The 22,856-nt window shown below is 47.5% G+C and overlaps 1 protein-coding gene across 3 annotated transcripts in view; it reads left to right on the forward strand.

Moving 5' to 3' along the window:
- Nucleotides 1-7,192: 7,192 nt before the first annotated feature.
- The window catches only part of LOC117359345 (flocculation protein FLO11-like), a 62,962-nt gene continuing 47,298 nt past the window's right edge, over nt 7,193-22,856 (forward strand). Inside the window, exons 1-2 of one of the 3 annotated variants that reach the window (XM_033941959.1) lie at nt 7,193-7,604; nt 19,850-19,936. In XM_033941959.1, the coding sequence (XP_033797850.1) occupies nt 7,422-7,604; nt 19,850-19,936 (270 nt within the window). In that variant the 5' untranslated portion in view covers nt 7,193-7,421. Of the gene's footprint in view, nt 8,271-19,849; nt 19,937-22,856 lie in introns of all 3 variants that reach the window. The other 2 variants (XM_033941969.1, XM_033941955.1) reach the window with 2 other exon arrangements.

The raw sequence follows: 22,856 nt of genomic DNA on the forward strand, positions 1-22,856 counted from the left end.
TCCACTCCACAGTATGTAATAGCCTGTCCCTGTGATTTGTTGATTATGATAGAGCAGTGTTTTTCAACCGCTGTTCCGCGGCACACTAGTGTGCCGCGAGATGTTGCCTGGTGTGCCGTACGGTCAGGGCCGCCATCAGGGCAGTACCACCAGTCCTGCATTCAGGGGCCCGGAGCTGACAGGGGGCCCGGGCTCCCCCAGGGTCCTAGGCCACAGTCTAGGGAGAGGGGCGATCCGCCCCACGTGGACAGGAGAGAGCTGGACGGGGGACCCGCGGAGTTCAATACATCTCGAGCCGCGAGGCTCGTCTTCTGTTCCTGCCTGCCCTGCAGCTAACATATAGCCGATCGCAAGCGTTCCCCGATGTCAGCGCTGACGTCGGAGGGAGGGCTTAAGCAAAGCCTGCCCTCCGACGTCAGCACTGACGTCGGAGAATACTTCCGTTCGGCTATTTGTGCGCGGCAGGGCAGGCAGGAAGCAGAAGACAAGCCTCGCGGCTTGAGCTTCGTTTTGCTGAGAAAGTTGCAAAGATGGGCTGGGAGGCAAACACGGAACACAAAAGGGGGGAGGGAGTGCGTTTTGGACACAAGGCATGAACTTGGGAGAGAGGGAGGGAAAGAGATGCTGAGGTGGGGGAGGGAATGCGTTTTTGGACACAGAAGGCATGGACTTGGGAGAGAGGAAGGGAGGGAAAGATGCTGAGGTGGGAGAGGGAATGTGTTTTTGGACACAGAAGGCATGGACTTGGGAGAGAGGAAGGGAGGGAAAGAGATGCTGAGGTGGGGGAGGGAATGCGTTTTTGGACACAGAAGGCATGGACTTGGGAGAGAGGAAGGGAGGGAAAGATGCTGAGGTGGGAGAGGGAATGTGTTTTTGGACACAGAAGGCATGGACTTGGGAGAGAGGAAGGGAGGGAAAGAGATGCTGAGGTGGGGAAGGGAATGCGTTTTTGGACACAGAAGGCATGGACTTGGGAGAGAGGAAGGGAGGGAAAGAGATGCTGAGGTGGGGGAGGGAATGCGTTTTTGGACACAGAAGGCATGGACTTGGGAGAGAGGAAGGGAGGGAAAGATGCTGAGGTAGGAGAGGGAATGTGTTTTTGGACACAGAAGGCATGGACTTGGGAGAGAGGAAGGGAGGGAAAGAGATGCTGAGGTGGGGGAGGGAATGCGTTTTTGGACACAGAAGGCATGGACTTGGGAGAGAGGAAGGGAGGGAAAGATGCTGAGGTGGGAGAGGGCATGTGTTTTTGGACACAGAAGGCATGGACTTGGGAGAGAGGAAGGGAGGGAAAGAGATGCTGAGGTGGGGGAGGGAATGCGTTTTTGGACACAGAAGGCATGGACTTGGGAGAGAGGAAGGGAGGGAAAGATGCTGAGGTGGGGGAGGGAATGTGTTTTTGGACACAGAAGGCATGGACTTGGGAGAGAGGAAGGGAGGGAAAGAGATGCTGAGGTGGGGGAGGGAATGCGTTTTTGGACACAGAAGGCATGGACTTGGGAGAGAGGAAGGGAGGGAAAGATGCTGAGGTGGGAGAGGGAATGTGTTTTTGGACACAGAAGGCATGGACTTGGGAGAGAGGAAGGGAGGGAAAGAGATGCTGAGGTGGGGGAGGGAATGCGTTTTTGGACACAGAAGGCATGGACTTGGGAGAGAGGAAGGGAGGGAAAGAGATGCTGAGGTGGGGGAGGGAATGTGTTTTTGGACACAGAAGGCATGGACTTGGGAGAGAGGAAGGGAGGGAAAGAGATGCTGAGGTGGGGGAGGGAATGCGTTTTTGGACACAGAAGGCATGGACTTGGGAGAGAGGAAGGGAGAGAAAGAGATGCTGAGGTGGGGGAGGAAATGCGTTTTTGGACACAGAAGGCATGGACTTGGGAGAGAGGAAGGGAGGGAAAGATGCTGAGGTGGGGGAGGGAATGCGTTTTTGGACACGGAAGAAATGGACTTGGGAGAGAGGAAGGGAGGGAAAGAGATGCTGAGATGGGGGAGGGAATGCATTTTTGGACACAGAAGAAATGGACTTGGGAGAGAGGAAGGGAGGGAAAGAGATGCTGAGGTGGGGGAGGGAATGAGTGTTTGGACACAAGGCATGGACTTTGGAGAGAGGAAGGGAGGGAAAGAGATGGTTGTGTACACGGGGAATAGAAGAAAGGAGAATTTTTGGTCATAGAGAGGGAGTGAGGTACAGATAGTGGCATACCAGGGTGGGGGGGGCGGTCTGCCCCATCCCGGGTTTACGTCCCAAGGGGGTGCACAGCTGGCCACACTCCAGTGTTGTCCCTAGGCCGGCAAACTGCGGCTCTTTAGCCACTTGAGTGCCACCGCCGCCATCGGGAACAGGCCGGCGCCAAGTTCTCCCTGCTTTTCCCTGTGGGGCCGGCCAACTCTCGCCACTCGCGTCAATTCTGACGTCGGAGAGGACGTTCTGGGCCAGCCAATCGCTGCCTGGCTGGCCTAGAACGTCCTCTCCGACGTTAGAATTGACGACGGGTGGCGAGAGTTGGTCGGCCCCGCAGGGAAGAGAAGCAGGGAGAACTTGGCGCCGGCCTGTTCCCGATGGCGGCGGTGGCACTCAAGTGAATTACTTTATATATAGTCAATATAGGCACAGAGTTAAATTTTTTAACATTTTCTAATGGTGGTGTGCCTCGTGATTTTTTTCATGAAACAAGTGTGCCTTTGCCCAAAAAAGGTTGAAAAACACTGTGATAGAGAATGCAAGTCTCACTGGAATTTGCAATCTCTTAAACTGAAAAGGAAGATCTGTTGGAATAAGTGGCATCCAAAAGTTTCAGTATTGATTTAAACAACTCAATATGTGGAAACTCAGGTTGAAAAGAAACTCCATGTAGTTTGTTCACGGTTCAGAATGGAACCTGTGTTCCTAGTTCAGGATATGTGAGTACTCATGTAATGTAATAACATTATGAACTGGGGTGCATGAAGGAAACAGTTACAAACACAGTTAGAACATACAAACTCTATATGTATGGTGTCCGTGGTAGAATAGAAACGATGTCCCTAGTGGTTATAGTGTAATAGCTAGGAAATAATTTCTTTCCTGCTAAACAAGCAACCATATTAGATTTTTACTGACCCTCAGTGGCACCACTCAGGACTCAAACCTTTCATTGTCCTGAGCTTTACGTGTCTGCTCGTCACTGGGTCTAATAATCTTTTTCTTAGAGCTAAATGTTTTTTAGACTTTTTAACTTTTTATATTTATATTTTTATACTTAGCTTAAAGCTGTGGCTAAGTCCTCTTGGCTCGAGATGTCAGCGTTTATAAGGGATGTCAAAGCCGACATGTTTCGCCTAAATAGCTTTTTCAAGGCTTCATCCCTCTTCACCACCGACTACCACTGTAACCGCCAATTCTTTACCTAGAATTGGCGGTTACAGTGGTAGTCGGTGGTGAAGAGGGATGAAGCCTTGAAAAAGCTATTTAGGCGAAACATGTCGGCTTTGACATCCCTTATAAACGCTGACATCTCGAGCCAAGAGGACTTAGCCACAGCTTTAAGCTAAGTATAAAAATATAAATATAAATATAAAAAGTTAAAAAGTCTAAAAAACATTTAGCTCTAAGAAAAAGATTATTAGACCCAGTGACGAGCAGACACGTAAAGCTCAGGACAATGAAAGGTTTGAGTCCTGAGTGGTGCCACTGAGGGTCAGTAAAAATCTAATATGGTTGCTTGTTTAGCAGGAAAGAAATTATTTCCTAGCTATTACATTGATATATGAAGTAAGCACCTATATTCATTCATTTATAGTGCTTTGGTTTGCCTAGTGGTTATAGTGTCATAGAAAGTGTTTTATATTTGGAATTACAGTGAGAATGGCAGCTTTTTACATTTTTTCCATTGACATGAATGGGTGAAATCTGATTTTCTGTTTTTAGCTCCGCCCAAGTGTGCAGGTGGGCAGCGAGACCCCCAGAACATATCACCCCAGGTAGTGAGGGATCTGCATACCAAGTTTTGTTCAAATCGGTCAAGCCGGTTTTGAATTACAGTGAGAATGGCAGGTTTTTACATTTTTTCCATTGACATGAATGGGTGAAATAAGATTTTCTGTTTGTAGCTCTGCCCATGTGTGTAGGTGGGCCGCGAGACCCCCAGAACATATGACCCCAGGTAGTGAGGGATCTGCATACCAAGTTACGTTCAAATCGGGCAAGTCGTTTTTGAATTACTGTGAGAATGGCAGCTTTTTACATTTTTTCCATTGACATGAATGGGTGAAATCCGATATTATGTTTGTAGCTCCGCCCACGTGTGCAGGTGGGCCGCGAGACCCCCAGAACATATCACCCCAGGTAGTGAGGGATCTGCATACCAAGTTTTGTTCAAATCGGTCAAGCCGTTTTTGAATTACTGTGAGAATGGCAGCATTTTACATTTTTTCCATTGACATGAATGGGTGAAATCGGATTTTATGTTTGTAGCTCCGCCCACGTGAGCAGGTGGGCCACGAGACCCCCAGAACATATCACCCCAGGTAGTTGGAATTACTGTGAGAATGGCAGCTTTTTATATATTTTCCATTGACATGAATGGGTGAAATCTGATTTTATGTTTGTAGCTCCGCCCACGTGTGCAGGTGGGCCGCGAGACACCCAGAACATATCACCCCAGGTAGTGAGGGATCAGCATACCAAGTTTCGTTCTAATCGGTCAAGCCGTTTTTGAATTACTGTGAGAATGGCTGTTTTTTACATTTTTTCCATTGACATGAATGGGTGAAATCTGAAGTTATGTTTGTAGCTCCGCCCATATGTGCAGGTGGGCCGCGAGACCCCCAGAACATAGCACCCCAGGTAGTTGGAATTACTGTAAGAATGGCAGTTTTTTACAATTTTTCCATTGACATGAATGGGTGAAATACGATTTTCTGTTTGTAGCTCCGCCCACGTGTGCAGGTGGGCCACGAGACCCCCAGAACATATCACCCCAGGTAGTGAGGGATCGGCATACCAAGTTTCGTTCAAAGCGGTCAAGCCAGTTTTGAATTACTGTGAGAATGGCAGCTTTTTACATTTTTTCCATTGACATGAATGGGTGAAATACGATTTTCTGTTTGTAGCTCCGCCCACGTGTGCAGGAGGGCCGCGAGACCCCCACAACATATCACCCCAGGTAGTGAGGGATCTGCATACCAAGTTTCGTTCAAATCGGTCAAGCCGTTTTTGCTTAATCGAGGCACATACACACACACACACATACATACATACACACATACATACCTCCGATTTTATATATATAGATAGAAGAAGAAGAAGAAGATTGTTTTGTATGTGGAGGGACTGGTATGGGAGAACAGTGGCCATGGGAGGCAAAGCAGCTGGACATGTTAAACCTGACTTCACAGACCCTCACTTTTACGTCAGGTCCACGACCTTCACAATGGGCCTTGCGAACCTCCATTGTTGCTTCCCACTGTCTTCAGCGCCCATCAGACACTGCTTAATGAAACTTCCTATGAATGATGGTCAGCTCCTGATGGTCGATATTGGTCCTGTGATCTGTTTGCATACTCCTGGTTGCCAGAAAATTGGACTGGTACGTGTGTACTTGGCATGATCCGCCCCAGCTTCTTCCTGTTACCGCTGGCCGATGGTAAACACCTGGGAGCCCCTGTATTCAACAACAGGGGTCGCCAAAAACGGTCTACTGCCACTAATTCCCTTAAAATAGGTGAATGAGGAGATGACTGTCCTGCAGAACGGATTATCACTACTTATGGACCTGCTACTTGGGCTGAAGATGGCTACTATGGTTATCAGACCCCTATTTATATGCTTAACCGCATCATTTGCTTGCAGGCTGTTCTTGAACTCATTACCAATGAAACAGCTCGGGCATTAGCTACTATTGGCAAGGCCAATGCTAACATGCACACTGCTATCTATCAGGACTGCCTAGCTCTAGACTACTTGCTGGCGGCAGAAGGTGGTGCCTGTGGCAAATTTAACCTCTCCAACTGCTGCCTTGAACTTGATGACGATGGTAAAGTGATTGAGAAAGTTGTAGATCATATCACCAAGCTGGCTCATGTTCCAGTCCAGATCTGGCGTGGCCTTACTGCAGACTGGCTCTCTGGCACCTTTGGCTCCTGGTTGCCCTCTGGTTCAGCAATGAAGACCATCTCTTGCTGGTTGCCGCCCTGACTTCTCTGCTCCTTTGCTGCCTGCCCTGTGTGGTCCCCATAGCCATAAAGCTGCTCCACCGAACTGTTGACTCTGCTGTTGACCGTTTCACTGCTGCTATGGCCCTTGCGCTTCCCAAGTATTCCTGACCTTCCTCCTTCTTGAACTTTATCAGGCTCGTCTCCTTCATTAAACTAGTCTGAAAGGGGGGACTGAAGGAGTCTGGGACTGGTTTTCCTAAATATTGAACTAAGTTTTCTCTTTAATAAAATGCTGAATTATGTTTAGCTGCAGATCTAACTTATCTCATGTTCTAGCCTGTCTGCACTGGGTGTTTTAGCTTGGGCATTCTAGCTTCTTATGGCTAAATCAGCATAAACGACATGTAACAGAAAGACTGCAGGGCTTAGATAAGTGACCTGCTAGTGTGAGCTTAGGACCAATGATTGTTAAGAAAAGTAACACATGAAAAGTTTTTTCTAGAATTCAGTTGTATAGCCAGAAGAATGTATAAATATCTCTAACTTCCTGGTTTCTGGACTTCTGAAGCCAGCTTGGGGCTCAGGGGTCCGCATATGCTGAATAAACATCTGTGCTTTCTTCAAGTCTCTAAGTTTTTTGGCTGCCCAAAGTGACCTTTCATTAATAGGAACAATGGAAGTAAAACCTGGATGTCTCAAACCATCCTCGTTTTTCTGGAGCCATATGGTAACCCTAGTTAAACCAGTCCTATAACTAAGTGTGTTTTGTTTGTTGGATATGCAGATATTGCTGAGGTCAACTAAACTGGGCATCTGGCTCAACAACCCAAGTGGGATAGATATAAAACATGAATAACAAGCTACAGTCAATGCATGTCCTCCGATTAGCATCTGGAAATATTCCTTAGCTGTGTAGGCATTAATAACTTAGGACAGGTCATCATTCCCTCCCCTTTTCTCACCCTCAAAACACAAAGACGCCTTATGACGTTTTCGGATATAAGAACAAACAAGCAAGCAAGCAAGCAAAAAAAACACTGCCGTAAAACTGCCAGCAACCCCTCGACCCTGGCTCCCAATTGGCTATGTGCAATCGTGCAATCAGCGAGGTCCTAATCCCGCATTGCATGACGGGCTCTGAGTCTATCTGCTGCTGCTGCCGCCGGCGCCGGTGTAGGTTTCGTTTCTGGCTGTAGCTCAGTTTCGGAGTTGCTCGAGCTCAGCGGAAAAGTTTTCCGCTTGGAACAGCTAGGTCGGCTAGGTTCCTTAAAACACAAAGACACCTTATGACGTTTTCAGATATAAAAACAAGCAAGCAAGCAAAAAACACTTCCGTAAAACTGCCAACAACCCCTCGGAACAAGCGCGCCCAGCCTCTGGCTCCCAATTGGCTACGTACAATCGTGCAATCAGCGAGGTCCTACTCCCGCATTGCATCATGGTCCCCGAGTCCATCCGCTGTTGCCGCTGTAGGTTTAGTTTCTGGGGGTAGCTCGATGGAAAAGTTTTCCGGTTGAAAGAGCGGTCGGCTAGGATCGACTTTATTTTATAACTTTCAGTTGCCTTCGGGTTTAGGGACTGACGCCTGGAGCGGTGCTAGTCGATTTGGTTACGGGGTGACTCAAGCGCGAGGAGCTATTTCCTTGCCAGTTCGCCTGGGGGCCATGGAGGCGAGCCTCACCTGCGCCGTGTGCCTCTGCCTCTTCGAGGAGCCCGTCACGCTCCCGCTCTGCTCGCACAACTTCTGCAAGCGCTGTGTGGTGGAGTGCATAGCCCCGGGCCGCGGCCAGCAGACCCTTCATCCCCTGGCCGGGGAGACGCAGGTGCCGTGCCCCCTCTGCCGCAAAGTTAGCGCCGTGCCGGGGGGCGCCTCCAGCCTGCCCGTCAACACCACGCTGGCCGAGGTGGTCAAGCTGGTCAAGCCGGGAGCGGCGAGCAGAGAGTGCGGGGCTGGGGACGGCGAGGCGGAGGCTCCCGGGCTGAAAGGCTCAGCCTGCCCCAAGCACCCGGGCCGTAGCCTGCAGCTCTTTTGCAAAATGTGCCGGCAAGTGGCCTGCGGACAGTGCGTGGCCGGGGAGCATAAGGGTTTATTCCATGCTATCAACCTCACTGATATCGTGTACCAGGAGGAGAAGGTGAGAGCCTCCATCCTGAGTAATTAGCCAGTCCCTGTCTGTAAAGCTATGTTATCCTATTGCAGTTTTCGGAAATTAATAGACCACTTTGTTCGATCAGTTTATTACTTAATGAGTTTTATTGTTGAAATTCTATTTTACAAATATTTGTATTTTTTACTGTATTATTCTATTTCGCTGATTATCCAGCTCTTTTTAGTGTAAACCGCCTAGAACTTTTGGTTATGGCTGTATAAAAGAATAAAAGTTATTATTATTGTATTCATCTCTTAGCAGTACATAAATATTGTGCTTATGAAAGGAGGCTTCTCCTGAAAAGCACTGATCAAGGAGTTAACATAACATAGATAAAGACCTGAATGGTTCCATTCTGTCTGTCTTTTTTTTCTTTGTTATTTCTGGGCCATAGACCTTAGAATTCTACTCTGTAATGTCATTGGGTTCTAATGCTGTAGTTGCATTTGAAGCTCACTCCAGCTCATCCAAATAATCTCCTTTGCTGGATTTGGACTGTGAAAGTTTGTGCATTTATACTCTAAGTCAGTGTCTCTAAAACTTTCTCAAGCCGGGGCACACTAAAGGTAGTGACCATGGCTTGAGGCACCCAAAGTGCGCGGATGTCACTGTGATGACATCACGCATATGCGTGACTTCATCACATCGACATCCACACATGTGCAGAGGCCCTCCAGATGGGCCCTGAAAGGACAGTAGAGGGTGGGAGAGGAGAGGCACTCACGCCAGCTGATTGCCTACAGCAGTGTTTCTCAACTACAAGCTAAGTACCCCCTAAGTCTAACAAATATTAACTGAGTACCCGAACCACAGACGTCCCTAGGTTCCAGATCCCTTCCCCTTTATTAATTGTAATGCAATTTTTTCCATTCATTTTTCATATACACACGCAATATACATAGCAGATATAAATTCTCAAAACTGACACATTTCAATCACTATATTGAAAATAAAATTATTTTATTTACCGGCAATCCTCTGCAGGTTGCTGTAATTAGCTTTAAAGGTGAGACTGGGAGGCCAGGGGAGAAGCCGGAGGACGCTAGAGAGAAAGGGAAAACATGCAGGTCTTTAGTGAATTAGGCGGCGCTGTACCATGTAGGGAAGTCAGCTGGTAGGCACCTCTCTTCCTCCTCAGTGTGCAATGGCACACTTGGAATCTCAGGAGGCACACCTCGGCACACAGTTTGAGATACACTGCTCTAATTAGTGATCTTCTGTGTTCATCTCACGCTTTTTTGAATTCCATCACAGTTTTCCTCTCCACCGCCTGTATAGGAACTCAGGAGTTTGGGGGTATGGAAAAATGTAAGGGTGTACCTAGAGGTGTCTGCTATATGGGCGAAGTGTTGAGGTATATGGAAATGTGTTTGGAGTGTGAGCATAGGAGCTTGCTGTGTGGGTGATTGGCTACCCCTAACATTGGACAAACCTTTTGATTTGGCCAGGGAATAATTTCCAAAGAGGAATGTTGAGTGTACAGAAGGGGTGTAGGTGAAGGTGGTGCAATTGGGGACTGTCAAGTACAACAGAGCAAAGCAATGGGTCATGCAAGCTAACCCATGCAACCATCCTTGATTACATAATAATAACAACAACTTTATTTTTGTATACCGCAATACCACAATCTAATCTAATCTAAACCTTAAGTTTATATACCGCATCATCTCCATGAGAATGGAGCTCGACATGGTTTACAAGAACTTAAAATAGTGGGTAGAGAAGAAGAAAAAGGATTACATGAACTTATGTGTAGAAGGGGGGAGAGAAAGGGAGGAAGGATAGAGCTACAATTTGCTGAAAAGCCAGGTTTTCAGTTGTTTGCGGACAACAAGCAGTTCAGAGTGGTTTACAGAGGAAGAGACTGTACACAGACAGCGATGTTACAGAAAATATTTTCAATTACATTAGTAAGCTGAGATAGGTTAGGTATATCCAGAAGAATATCAGGGATACAATAAGTATTTCATTATCGATGACCCACCCACAATAGTTTATATATAGTCAATGATAACTTATGGAGCAGTTACAGAATTATTTCAGTAGTCTGTCACTTGTTTTTGAAGAATATAAGAACAATGCCAGTGCAGTTTCTGGATTTTAAGTTGTTGCATTGTGCTGTAATGATACTGTAGAGTCATGAAATGGTTAACTGTTGTTTAAAATATTGCTCTGGCCTACATAGCTGAAAACAGTGTACAAACTATTGACCTCATCTGCCTGAAATGTATGTCCCTGCCTTACCACATTGTAAGCTGAATAGATAAGAGTTTGAGCCATGATGTGCCCTGCCCTTCTGTACATGTAACATTTAGAACTGTAAGATTTAGATAAGCAGATAAATGAGCTAGTTTCCTATAGGACTATAAGTTGTATCCCTGAACCTATCATAAGTGTTGGCTTAGGACCAATAATAATTGTAGAAAAGTTATAGAAGTAACAAATGAAAATTGTAGTTTTTGCATATATTAGTTTGCGTATGCTTAGTGAAAAGGGCATAAAAGTCCGTGCATTTCCTGTTTCTGACACTAGTAGGCAGGCTAACTGCACTAGAATCCAGCATGCTGTAATAAACCTCTTGTACTTTCTTCACGCCTCTGACTTTGTGTCAGGGTCAAATGAGACAAACATGTGGGATCTATCCGCAAAGATAGATAGGGAGGGTCATTGGAGTGGGCAGACTTGATGGGCCGTGGCCCTTATCTGCCGTCTATTTCTATGTTTCTATGTAAAAGCGCAGGCGTGCGCAGACAATTGAGCGCAGGGCGGAAGCGTGCGCCGCAGAAAATTACTGTTTTTAGGGCTCCGACGGGGGTGTGTGTGGGGGGGAACCCCCCCAATTTACTTAATAGAGATCGCGCCGCGTTGTGGGTGGTTTGGGGGGTTGTAACCCCCACATTTTACTGAAAACTTCACTTTTTCCCTGTTTTTAGGGAAAAAGTTAAGTTTACAGTAAAATGTGGAGGATTACAACCCCCCAAACCCCCCACAACACCGGCGCAAACTCTATTAAGTAAACTGGGGGGGGCTCCCCAACAAAACCCCCCGTCGGAGCCCCTAAAAACTGTAATTTTCTTAGGCGCGCGCCTTCATCTTGCGCTCAGTTGTCGGCGCGTGCCTTTGTCTTTCGCGGGGTTGTCTATGAACCCCAAGTGACCTTTTAATACTACAAGCATTGAAGGGACTGAAATGCCTTTTACATCTAACAGACTTATCAGGACTCAAGAATATCCTTCTGGCAATGTATGAGAAATTTATCATTCTGTTACATTTACTCAGGAGTCTGTACATTAGGTGCTTAGTCCATTCCCACAAGCCAAGTTTTGCAGAAGTGTGTCACAGCTTTCAGCACCTCCCACATTGACAGTGGAGTGGAATGTGCCCCCTTCAGTTTTTCCTTCTATAAGCGAACTGTTCAGAGAGGTGTTTCTGATCTGCTCTGCTTAGTTTTTTTTATTTTTAGTTGTAAGTTTGTTTTTCCTGAGGCACTGGTGCCCTGAGACCCCATATTTGGGTATTCTCTGCCTGGGAAAACACTGCTAATCTAAATATTTTGCATGTTTGAATGTTAGGTCTCTTCGATTCAAGGTACATTTAATCCAGGTCCTGTTAACTTCAGAAAAGTTAAGATGTTCGTGCACTCACAGAGACTTGGCTATCGCCGGGTGATGAGGGACAGCTTCAACAGGCTAGTCCACCAGGTTATAAAGTCTTTAGTCATCATCGCTCTAATAGGAAGGGAGGAGGCCTGGCAATTTTCCTTTCTGATGCTGTCACTGCCACAGAGGACATGTGTGCCTCTCTCTTGGTAACTGAATGCTTGGCACTAACAGTTTTCATCCTCTAGAAATCTCTCTTTTACTAGTTTATGCCCTACCTCCCATAACCCGGGCATTGTACTCGGCAATACTTGATCTTATCTCCTCCTTATCACTGTCTTCTTCTCTTTTACTACTGGGGGATTTAAACATTCACCTTGATCTTTCAAATTACCTTATATACAAGTTTCTGACATTTCTTGAAGACTGTTCTCTCTTTCAGCTTGTTTCTGGTCCCACTCTGGGCACTTATTAGATGTTGTTATAGCTAACATACCTATTAGTATCACCTCTCTATTTACCATGCCTGTTCCATGGTCGGATAACTTTTTAGTTCAATTCCACTTAAACCCAACATCTCGTGTCACCAACTTAGTAAATATGTACGAAACCATGACTCATTAACTGTATAGAACTTTTTTTAGAGCCTTTTCCTGACTACTTCTTAAATTGTGGTCTAGTACAGGAGTCCCCAACCCTCGGTCCGTGGCCCACTACCGGGCCGCGACCAAGCAGAACCCCACCGATCGCTGCCCTCCATTCCCAAAAGCAGCGACAGCACAACATGCTGCTTCGCTGCCTTCCTTTGCCGCCGCGTTACGGATGATGACATTAGTGACGTGGCAGCAGAGGGAAGGCTCTGGCGGGGAAGGCAGTGAAGCAGCCTGTTCAGTGTTGCCGCTGCTTCTGCTTTTCAGAACGGAGGTATGTCTGGGCCTTGCGGTTGGAGAGTCATCGGGATTCGGCTGCATATGTGGAGATGGAATGGTGTGCAGAGGGAAGTGTTGTTGCAGTTCTGCTGCAAGTGGGGGTTAGGAAGGAGAGATGGAAAGGTGCTGTGCAGGGAGATAGATTGGTGGGGTCATTGTAGTTATGCTACACACGTGTCACTGTCTTCCATCAGCTCCAGATAGGATCGTTTGGTTGCAGGTAATCGAGCTCAGGGCTCCCACTGATTCTGCATTATGGTAAGTTGTATAATTTCTATTATCTACTATAATAAAATGCTAAGTGCGCATGCGCACTCTTACCTGTGTGATCTGTGGCTGGCAGGAGTGCGCATGCACGCATACAACGGTCCCTCTCTTGGTCTTGCCGGCTCCCTTACACTTCACGCCCGGCCGAAGTTCGTTTTTAAGTTAAAAGCCGCGGCGGCGGCTCCTCTCATGAGCCACACCTGCTTCGGAGAAGGCTTCCTACGCAGGCGGCGATCGTGAGAGGAGCCGCCATGGCACCTTTAAACTTAAAAATAAACTCTGGCAAGGGACTAAGGGAGCCGGACAGACCACGGGGGGGGGAGGAGGCAAGAGACTAAGGGAGAAGGCCAGACCACGGGAAGGGAAAGGGGGTAGGGGAAAATGCTGCTGTTGATGCACAGGGACGTGGAGGGGGAGGGAAATACCACTGCTGCACAGAGAAGTTGAGGGGGAGGGAAATGCTGCTGCTGCTGCACAGAGAAGTGGGGTGGGGGAGGAAAATACTGCTGCACAGGGAAATGGAGGGGGAGGGAATTCTGCTGCGGCTGCTGCACAGGAAAGTGGGGTAGGGGAAATGCTGTTGCTGCTGCACAGGGAACTGGGGTGGGGGAAGGAAATGCTGCTGCTGCACGGGGAAATGGAGGGGGAGGAAATGCGGCTGCTGCACAGGGAGGTGGGGGGAGGGAAATGCTGCTGCACAGGAAAATGGAGGGGGAGGGAATGCTGCACAGGGGAGTGGGGGGGTAGAGAAATGCTGCTGCTGCATAGGGGGCAGGGAGAGAGACAGAAAGACAGACAAGGGGGCCAGAGAGACAGACAGACAGAAAGACAGCGGGAGGGAGAGAGAAAGAAAGACAGACAGCAGGAGGGAGAGGTAAAGAAAGACAGACAGCAGGAGGGAGAGGTACAGAAAGAAAGACAGACATATATTCTAGCACCCGTTAATGTAACAGGCTAAAAGACTAGTGATATTATAACTCAATAATAATAGAAATGTAATTTTATTGTGTATAAAACTTCCCTACAAACCCGCCCTGAATACCCCCACCGGTCCCTGGAAAAATTTGCTTCTATAAAAATGGTCCTTGGTGTCAAAAAGGTTGGGGAACACAGTCCTAGTAGACTAAACTGAAACCTGGGATAGGATCCTCCGCACCTCTTAAACTACTTAACTCTATGTGGCGTCAGTCACAATCTTGGTTCCATTCCGTTCTCGTACTCCTGCAATGTCAATTGTGGAGTGTCTTTGGAGGAAGACACCTACTGATTCTAAAAAAAAAATAAAATAAATTTAAATCACTCTCTAAGCATTACTCAGTTTCCTTGCAGAAGGCAAAGAGAAACTATATACATAGATTATCCCAGGACAAGCGGGCAACATATTCTCTATTTCCTTAGCAACAGCAGCAGATGAATCAAGAGACCAATGGGATAGCACACATCTACCAGCAGACGGAGATAGAGAAACTGATTAACAGGTGGTCCTATTGGCTGGCACGCCTCCTGTATCTTCAGTATGCTCTATCTCCCAGCAGGTGATGGTCGCTATTCAACTAGCTCCTGAATTCTGGCTGTGACTGGAAAATTATTTTCTCCTGTTGAGGTTTCTCTTCAGTGAGACTGCCATTCTATTTCTCCTGTTGAGGTTTCTCTTCAATTAGATGGCAATTTTATTCTCCTGTTGAGGTTTCTCTTACTTTATCCTAAAAAAAAAAAAGAATTTTTTTTTCTGCCTTTGTTGTCTAGTTTCTGCTTTCCTCATCTTCTCATTCAATTCCTTCCATCCACTGTCTGTCTTCTCTCTGCGTCTTCCATTTGCTCTGTTACTGTGTCTCTCCCGTCACCCCCCCCCCCCCAATTGGTCTGACACCCATCTTCTTACCTCCGCTCCCCTCATAGTCTGGCATCTCTGTCTTCTTCCCTTGCAGCGTCTTCTCCCCACTCTCTGTTCCCCATTTCCTTTCAGGGTCATTCCATGTCAAGTGATCAGATTCTTGGAAAGTGCCCTGCATGACCATCACGGATTTTGAAGAAACTTCATATGCAGAGTCCACCATGTCTCAAACGAACTTTGGTAAAGTTTTAGTTTCGCCTGTGGAATATTTGTGGAGATATAGCCATTTGTTTGACCCCCATACCACAATGAATACAGTACGACGATGACATTCTGACAACTTTGAGACACAATATCTCACGAGCTGTGTTTCCAATAAAACTGAAACTTAGCTACCCTGCACAACTTTTGGAGCTCTATTCAGTGCTACCAATAATAATTTTTGTCGAGCACTGAGTGAATGGCTGAATTACAGTAAACTTGGCCGAAAAAATTAGTGCTCCAAAAAAAGTCAAAGTTTGACATTACTTAGCTCCCACAATAATTGAGTAATAAATGCGAAATTTGGCACATAATGTCTCAGTACAACGTTGTTTTCAAAAGTACAATTTCAACCTCCAAGCTCTTTCCATTAGTTTACAAATTAAGTGTAAAGTTGCTAATTTGTGTAAAAAGGCCAAAAATAGGGTATTTTCAGCCTGCTTTTACAGAAAAATACCTTTTAGAAACTCTTTCAAATCAGTCTAATTAGAAAGAGCATATTTCAAACCCCCTAGAAAAGTGGACTTCATTTTTCAACGCAGGCTAACAATGGCTGAAAAAGGGGGACAAAGTTGGGAGACGTTGCCACGGCAACAACCTCTATTTCAACATAGTTCTGTCATTTTTAAAGTTACAGTTTTGTATTGACGTAGTATTACTACTACTCTATTGCGTTGGTCCATGGTGACATTGTCACTACCAGTTCAAGAGTTTGAACTGGCAACCCCATCGCCATAGGTGTCACGCCCGATAGCTGTGCAATACCAGCCACGGGTGGGCCACTTCGTCCAGGTTCCCAAGCCTCGCATTTGGTTTCTTTGTCAAGGTTCCAAAGCCTTTTGTTGGTATCTTTCTGGTTCCAAAGCCAATGATTAGGGTGTCTTATCCTAGGTTCCCAAGCCTAAATTGGGTATCTTATATGGTTCCCAAGCCGAAGTTAAGACCACTTTGTTGGCATCGATTCGTTGGTATCCATTTTAAACTGAATTAATAATAATGTAGATCTGAAAAAGAAAACAAGTTGTAATTTGTGATCTGCATGCAACAAAATTATCACCTCAATTTCTAGTTAGGAATAATCATTAATTAAGAACACTATAATTGTACCCAAAGCTTGAGTAAAAATAAACAGAGAAAAACAGTGTGAAAAGTGACATAATTGTAAGTTGAAACGTAGGCCGTTGCCATGGTGACATCTCCCAACTTTGTCCCCCTTTTTCAGGCATTGTTAACCTGCATTGAAAAATGAAGCCCACTTTTCTAGGGGGTTTGAAATATGCTCTTTCTAATTAGACTGATTTGAAAGAGTTTCTGAAAGGTATTTTTCTGTAAAAGCAGGCTGAAAATACCCTATTTTTGGCCTTTTTACACAAATTAGCAACTTTACACTTAATTTGTAAACTAATGGAAAGAGCTTGGAGGTTGAAATTGTACTTTTGAAAACAACGTTGTACTGAGACATGCGCCAAATTTCGCATTTATTACTCAATTATTGTGGGAGCTAAGTAATGTCAAACTTTGACTTTTTTTGGAGCACTAATTTTTTCGGCCAAGTTTACTGTAATTCAGCCATTCACTCAGTGCTCGACAAAAATTATTATTGGTAGCACTGAATAGAGCTCCAAATGTTGTGCAGGGTAGCTAAGTTTCAGTTTTTTTGGAAACATAGCTTGTGAGATATTGTGTCTCAAAGTTGTCAGAATGTCACTGTCGTACTATATGTCATTGCAGTATGGGGTCAAACAAATGGCTATATCTCCACGAATATTCCACAGGCGAAACTAAAACTTTACCAAAGTTCGTTTGAGACATGGTAAGGAAGACCCAGGGCCTGTGAGCAGGTGAAGTTCACAGATAGGTTTTGCTAAGGATGTGGTACTCTGGGGTCAAAGGGGAGCTTGAACAAATTTTTCTGCTTGCAGCAGTTATCCTCCGTTTTGGTTGAGATCTTTGAGATCCCATCTCCCTCCCCCTTTTCTTTCGCAGAGTGTTTTAAGTGAGTAACTTGTTCAAGCTGCCGGAGCCTGCATGCATCTGTGGGCGGAAGCTTCTCCGCTGACGCAACTTCTGGTTGCGTCAGAGGAGAAGCTTCACCCACAGATGCACACGACTGCTCGCAGGTTCCGGCAGCTTGAACAAGTTACTCACTTAAAATGCGGCGCGAAGGTAAGAGGGAGGGAGGGGGCCGTGCGTGATCTGTGACCGCGCACGTTCCTTCCCTTAACTCCGGGGACAAGGCCATTCACCGCTCCACAGGGCAGTGGATGGCCTTGTCCCCGTACCCGCAGTGAGCAGTCTTTCTGCCCCCACCGTTTCAGCGGGTTACCCGCGGGTAACAGCCACCGTGTCATTCTCTAAGTTGGATTATAATATATCTTAAATAGAAAACTATCTTTAGATAGATTTTTTCCTCAAAAAAGCATTTTTAATTTTAAAAAATCCAATTTCAAATTTTTTTTTTTTTTTTTAAATCATTGATTTTTATCCACCTTGGTTATTATGCCTTAATACCTCCATGGTTAACTGGTCAGTTAAGGCCCCTTTTTGTGAATTGGTCAGGATTGAAACAAGTCTAGATAAAAATGTTCCAATTTTTGCTTTAGACCAGGGGTGCCCAATACGTCGATCGCGATCAACCGGTAGATCGGGAAGGCAATGTGAGTCGGTCGCGGACGCGCCCATCCCGTGATAGACTCGTGTTGCCGTCCCGATCTACCGGCCGAACAGCCGACAATGCCGGGCATCCAGTTTAATCTGTTTTTTGTCATTTCGGTGGGGGGGAGGAGGCGGCAGCAGCAGCCTGAGAAAGAAATCATCCTGGCTGGGGTCGGTGTCATGCTCCAGAGCTTCTACAGCCTTCCTATCTGGCCCTCTCCCTTCTACTTGCATCCAGCCACACCCCCTGCTCCGCGGCTCTCTTCGGCAACTCAGCAGCAGCGATCGACGCAAACTTCTGACGTCGAGGCCTACCCTCTGCAAGTCCTGCTTGTTTCAACTTCCTTTTTCTACAAAAGTGGGACTCGCAGAGGGAAGGCCTCGATGTCGGCAGCCTGTCTTGATCACCGTTGCTGAAGAGGGCCGCAGGGCAGGGTGTGTGGCTGGATGCAGGTGGAAGGGAGAGGGCCAGATGCAGGACTCGTGGGTGAGAGAGGAGAAGAGAGAGGGGAGGGAAACAAAAGGAAATATTTCATACCGGGCTGGGCCGGAGTGGAGGGAGGGTGGAAAAATTCTGGCTACAAGAAAGGGGCGGAAAGCTGAAAATGGAGATAGTGACACAAAGAAGAGAAAGGGTAAGCAGGACCTACTGAATAAGGATAGAGATACAGAGGGGACATGAAGAGGACGTGAAATAGAGACATAGAAGTAATGCTGAAAAAGGGGGGGGGAGATAAAGACATTGAAAGGGCAAATGGTGAACATGGGGTAAAGACAAGGACAGAGACAAATTAAGATTCTGAAAAAGTGGTGAGATAGGGATATAGGTGAGATAGACACAAAGAAGGGTGATGCTGGAAAATAGGTGGAATGGTAATTCTGACAGACACAGAAGGGAAATGCTGGATCAAGGAGAGATGGGGCTTAGGCTGGATGGAATGGGGAAAAATGCCTGGTTGGCCCAGAACTTCCTCTCCTACGTCATAATTGACGTCGGGGAGCAGAATGCTGGTCAGCACAACGCTTTTGCAGAGAGAGCTTGGGGCGGCTGTGTCTTGGGGGCTGTTCCCTTATGAAGGCAAACCGAGTGGCTTGGGGGAAGGTAGGGAGAAGGAAAGAAAGGGGGCAGGCAGGAAGACAGAAAAAAGGAGGAACAGGGAGACAGAAAGAAAGGGAGGCAAGGAAACAGAAAGAAAAAGTTGGGGGAGGAATGAGGTCTGGAGGAAAGGAAACATACAGGAAGCTGAAAGAAGAAAGTGCAACCAGAGACTCATGAAATCACCAAACAACAAAGGTAGGAAAAATGATTTTATTTTCAATTTAGTGATCAAACTGTGTCCGTTTTGAGAATTTATATCTGCTGTCTATATTTTGCACTATGGCTCCCTTTTACTAAACCACAATAGCGTTTTTTAGCGCAGGGAACCTATGAGCATTCAGCGCAACTCCCTGTGCTAAAATCTGCTAGTGTGGTTCAGTAAAAAGGGAGGGAGTATATTTGTCTATTTTTGTATGGTTATTACTGAGGTGACATTGCATAGAGTCATCTGCCGTGACCTCTTTGAAAAAACCCCGTAATATGAATGATAATTAATATTTTCTCTTGCCTTTCAGTGTGCTTTGTGGGTTTTTTTTTAAAAAAAATTCATTATTGGTAGATCATTTTGACTTGGTCATTTAAAAAGTAGCTCGCAAGCCCAAAAAGTGTGGGCACCCCTGCCTTAGACGGTTTCCCCTTGTTCCATTATCCCTGAAAATCGTCCACATGTTTATCCCATCCAAAACACATGCCCCCTACCAGTTTAGAAGCAGAGATAGTCTCAAATCTGAGTTTCAAAAATTGTGATTTAATGTTTTCCTGTGAAAACTGTCCATGTGCTGCTTTTGGGATGTTTCTCTTTTGAAAAGGAGTTGCTTACTATCTGAAATATAACATATGCATGAAATAAAAATTTACATGTATGTTAAAAAAAAAAAGTTTATTGTACTTGCTTTAATGTTTTACTTTTCATCCTACAGCTGATGTTTTTCAGTAATCTGAAAAAGCTGAGAGAAGTGGATGACAGAGTAAAGAAGGAAATATCTGTGCATTCAAATGATGTTGAGGTAGGGTTTTTTTATATGCTTGATATACAGTGTCATTTGTATGAAATCTGCTCTATAAAGTGCATCCTTTTTTTAATGCTCCATTGCATCATGTGAATAGGATCAGGCGGTTTTACCGTTCTAGTAAATACACATATAAAGGGTAATTTTATAATAGATTTATATGGTAAGGCCATGTAGGTGCCTATTTACGGTCTGTTTTATAAGAACACATAGACATTAGGCCCATATTCTATAAACAGTGCCTTCTAGTGCAACAGCCACTCCATTCCTGAACCTGTGAGTAGTTAAACATTTCTCATTAGAATTCTTGTAGGGAGCTTCATTTGCGTTCTTTTGCTTTGCCTCCCATCCTCCTAGGCTGTCCTCCAATTCAAAGTGAGATGGTAGGAGCTTGTCTTTATCCCAGGACAAGCAGGCATGATATTCTCACATGTGGGTGACGTCATCTACGGAGCCCCGGCGCGGACAGCTTTTCAAGCAAACTTGCTAGAAGTTTCAAGTTTGCACACTGCACCACGCATGTGCGTGCCTTCTGCCCACTAGAGGGCGCATCCCACCTCGTGGTCCTCAGTTCAAATTTTTCCGCGGAGCAAGAAAGCCCTGTGGATCTGAGCTCCAGTGTTTTTGCCTTCTAGCTGCCGCGTTTAGTTTGTTTATTGATCGGATTAATCGCGGTGCTGCTTTATTTTTCGTCCGTCTTACAAAAAAAAAAAAAAAAAAAAATAATAATTGTTTTTCGTTGGGCTCCGGGGGCTCCCGGAAGCCTGAGCCGGGGAACGTCGGTCGTTCCCGGCCTTCTTCTTTTTCTCGTCGATGTCCCGTCCTGTTACGGGATTCAAGAAATGCAGCCGGTGTGAGAGACTACTCTCCATCACCGACCCTCACCGGTGGTGCATTGTCTGTCTTGGGCCCGAACATCCAACAGCCTCGTGTGATCGCTGTGCTACCTTCCAGAACAGGGCCCTCCGTCGCCGTAAGGCCAGAATGGCGGAATTGTTCGCCGTCGACGCGCCGCCCAAGGCCTCGACGTCGGCCCCGGCTTCGGCCCCGGCCTTGACCTCGGCCTCGGCGTCCTCGGGGGCCTCGGCGTCGCCTCGGCCCTCATCTTCGAAGCCGTCGTCATCGAAGCCAGCTTCGGGTAAGTCCTCTGTTCCATCCCCTTCAGCAAAGAAGCCATCCTCGAGTCAGGCCAAAGCGGGTGGGTCGACCCCGGCCCCGCATCGGACCTCGACTCCGCACACCCCGAGGGAATACTCGAGACCGAGGTCGCCCTCCAGGGAGTGTGCCCCGGACTCGGAACTCCCCCACCTTCGTGGGGATTCCGGCCTTCCAGGATCTCCTTCGAGCCTTGATCTCATCGGAGCTGTCGGGAGCCCTGGAAGTGCTGCAGCGTGCTGCGGGCCCGGCGACGTCGACCTCGGCCGGGGCGCCCTCGGCCTCGGAGGCCCCGGTCTCGGCTCCCTCGACCTCGGGAGCCCCGGCCTCGGCGACCTCGGTCTCGGGTATTGCGGCCCCGTCCACCTCGGTCTCGGCCCCGCCCCGGACCTCGACCTCGGGGGAGCCTCCTGAGCGCAGTGTCCGCCCAAAAGAAAAGTTCCGCAGAGTGCGCCGACTTTCCTCCTCGGCTTCGGGATCTTCCCCGGACGCCTCGCCCTCGAGGCGACCTCGGACGAGGCGCCGATCGAGGAAGCCTAAGCGACCCCGGGGCTCGCCTCGGCGCGATCGTTCCTCGTCGTTCGGGGGCGAGGCGCTGCAGGTGTCGGAGTTGCGCCTCGATAATCCGAGGCTCCTCCGCTCACCTCGGGGAAAGTCTTCCCGCGCCGCCTCGCCGAGGAAACGGGAGAGGACCCCACGGACCCCGGGATCCTCCCCCAGGGACTCCCCTAGGAGGATGATTTCACCCTCCCCCTCGAGGGCCGTGGAGAGAGGATCCTGGGATTCAGGATCGGTTAGGAATCCTCAGTATTCCCATGAGGCCTCCCCCCGCTCCTCGGTGGGACGGTCGAGAACCCCGTCCCCCCAGGCTAGGCCGTCCTCCTTCTCATCTTTTGTCCAGGACATGGCCCAAGCCCTGGGGATTGACCTGATGGTAGGTTCCAAATATTCCAAGGAATTTCTAGAGGAACAGGACCTTCCCACTCCCCCTAGAGAGGTACCTAGACTCCCTCTCAACAGTGTCCTCCTGCAGACCTGGCTGAAGAACTTGTCGAGCCCTCTTACAGGCACGTCTGTCCCGTCAAAAATGGAATCAAAGTATAGGACGATTCCCCCGAAAGGGTTTGATAAGGCGCAGCTCTCCCACCAGTCCCTCCTGGTGGAATCTGCCCTTAAAAAATCACAGCCCTCACGGGTTTCTGCGGCGGTTCCACCCGGCAGGGAGGGGCGGACCCTGGACAAGTTTGGCCGTCGCCTCTATTCAAACACTCTGATGGCCACCAGAGTTCTAAATTACTCCTTCACCTTTTCCTCCTACTTGCGTGGGATGGTGAAGGACCTTCCTCAATATCGGAACTCGTTACCGGACTCCAAAAGAGCAGGATTCGATAAGTTTATGTCCAACCTGTCTCAATTGCGGTTGTACCTTTTCCATTCAGTGTACGACACCTTTGAGCTGGTTTCGAGGGTGTCGGCCCTCGCAGTGGCCATGCGCCGCTTGGCCTGGCTTCGCACCCTCGACATGGACCCAAACCTGCAGGAACGTCTTGCAGACCTGCCCTGTGTGGGGTCCGAGTTATTTGACGAGTCTTTGGAGGCGGCGACCAAACGGTTGTCGGAACAGGAACGCTCTTTAGCATCCCTGGTCCGCCCCAAACCTAGGCCCCCGCCACAGAAACCTTTCCGGCCTCCGCCGCGCCGGTACCCCCAGAAGTCGACCCCGTCCTTCTCAAGACCGCCTCCGAGACGTTCGTCTCAACGA

This window comes from Geotrypetes seraphini, chromosome 1 (genome assembly GCF_902459505.1).
Source record: "Geotrypetes seraphini chromosome 1, aGeoSer1.1, whole genome shotgun sequence".
Taxonomy (NCBI): Eukaryota; Metazoa; Chordata; class Amphibia; order Gymnophiona; family Dermophiidae; genus Geotrypetes; species Geotrypetes seraphini.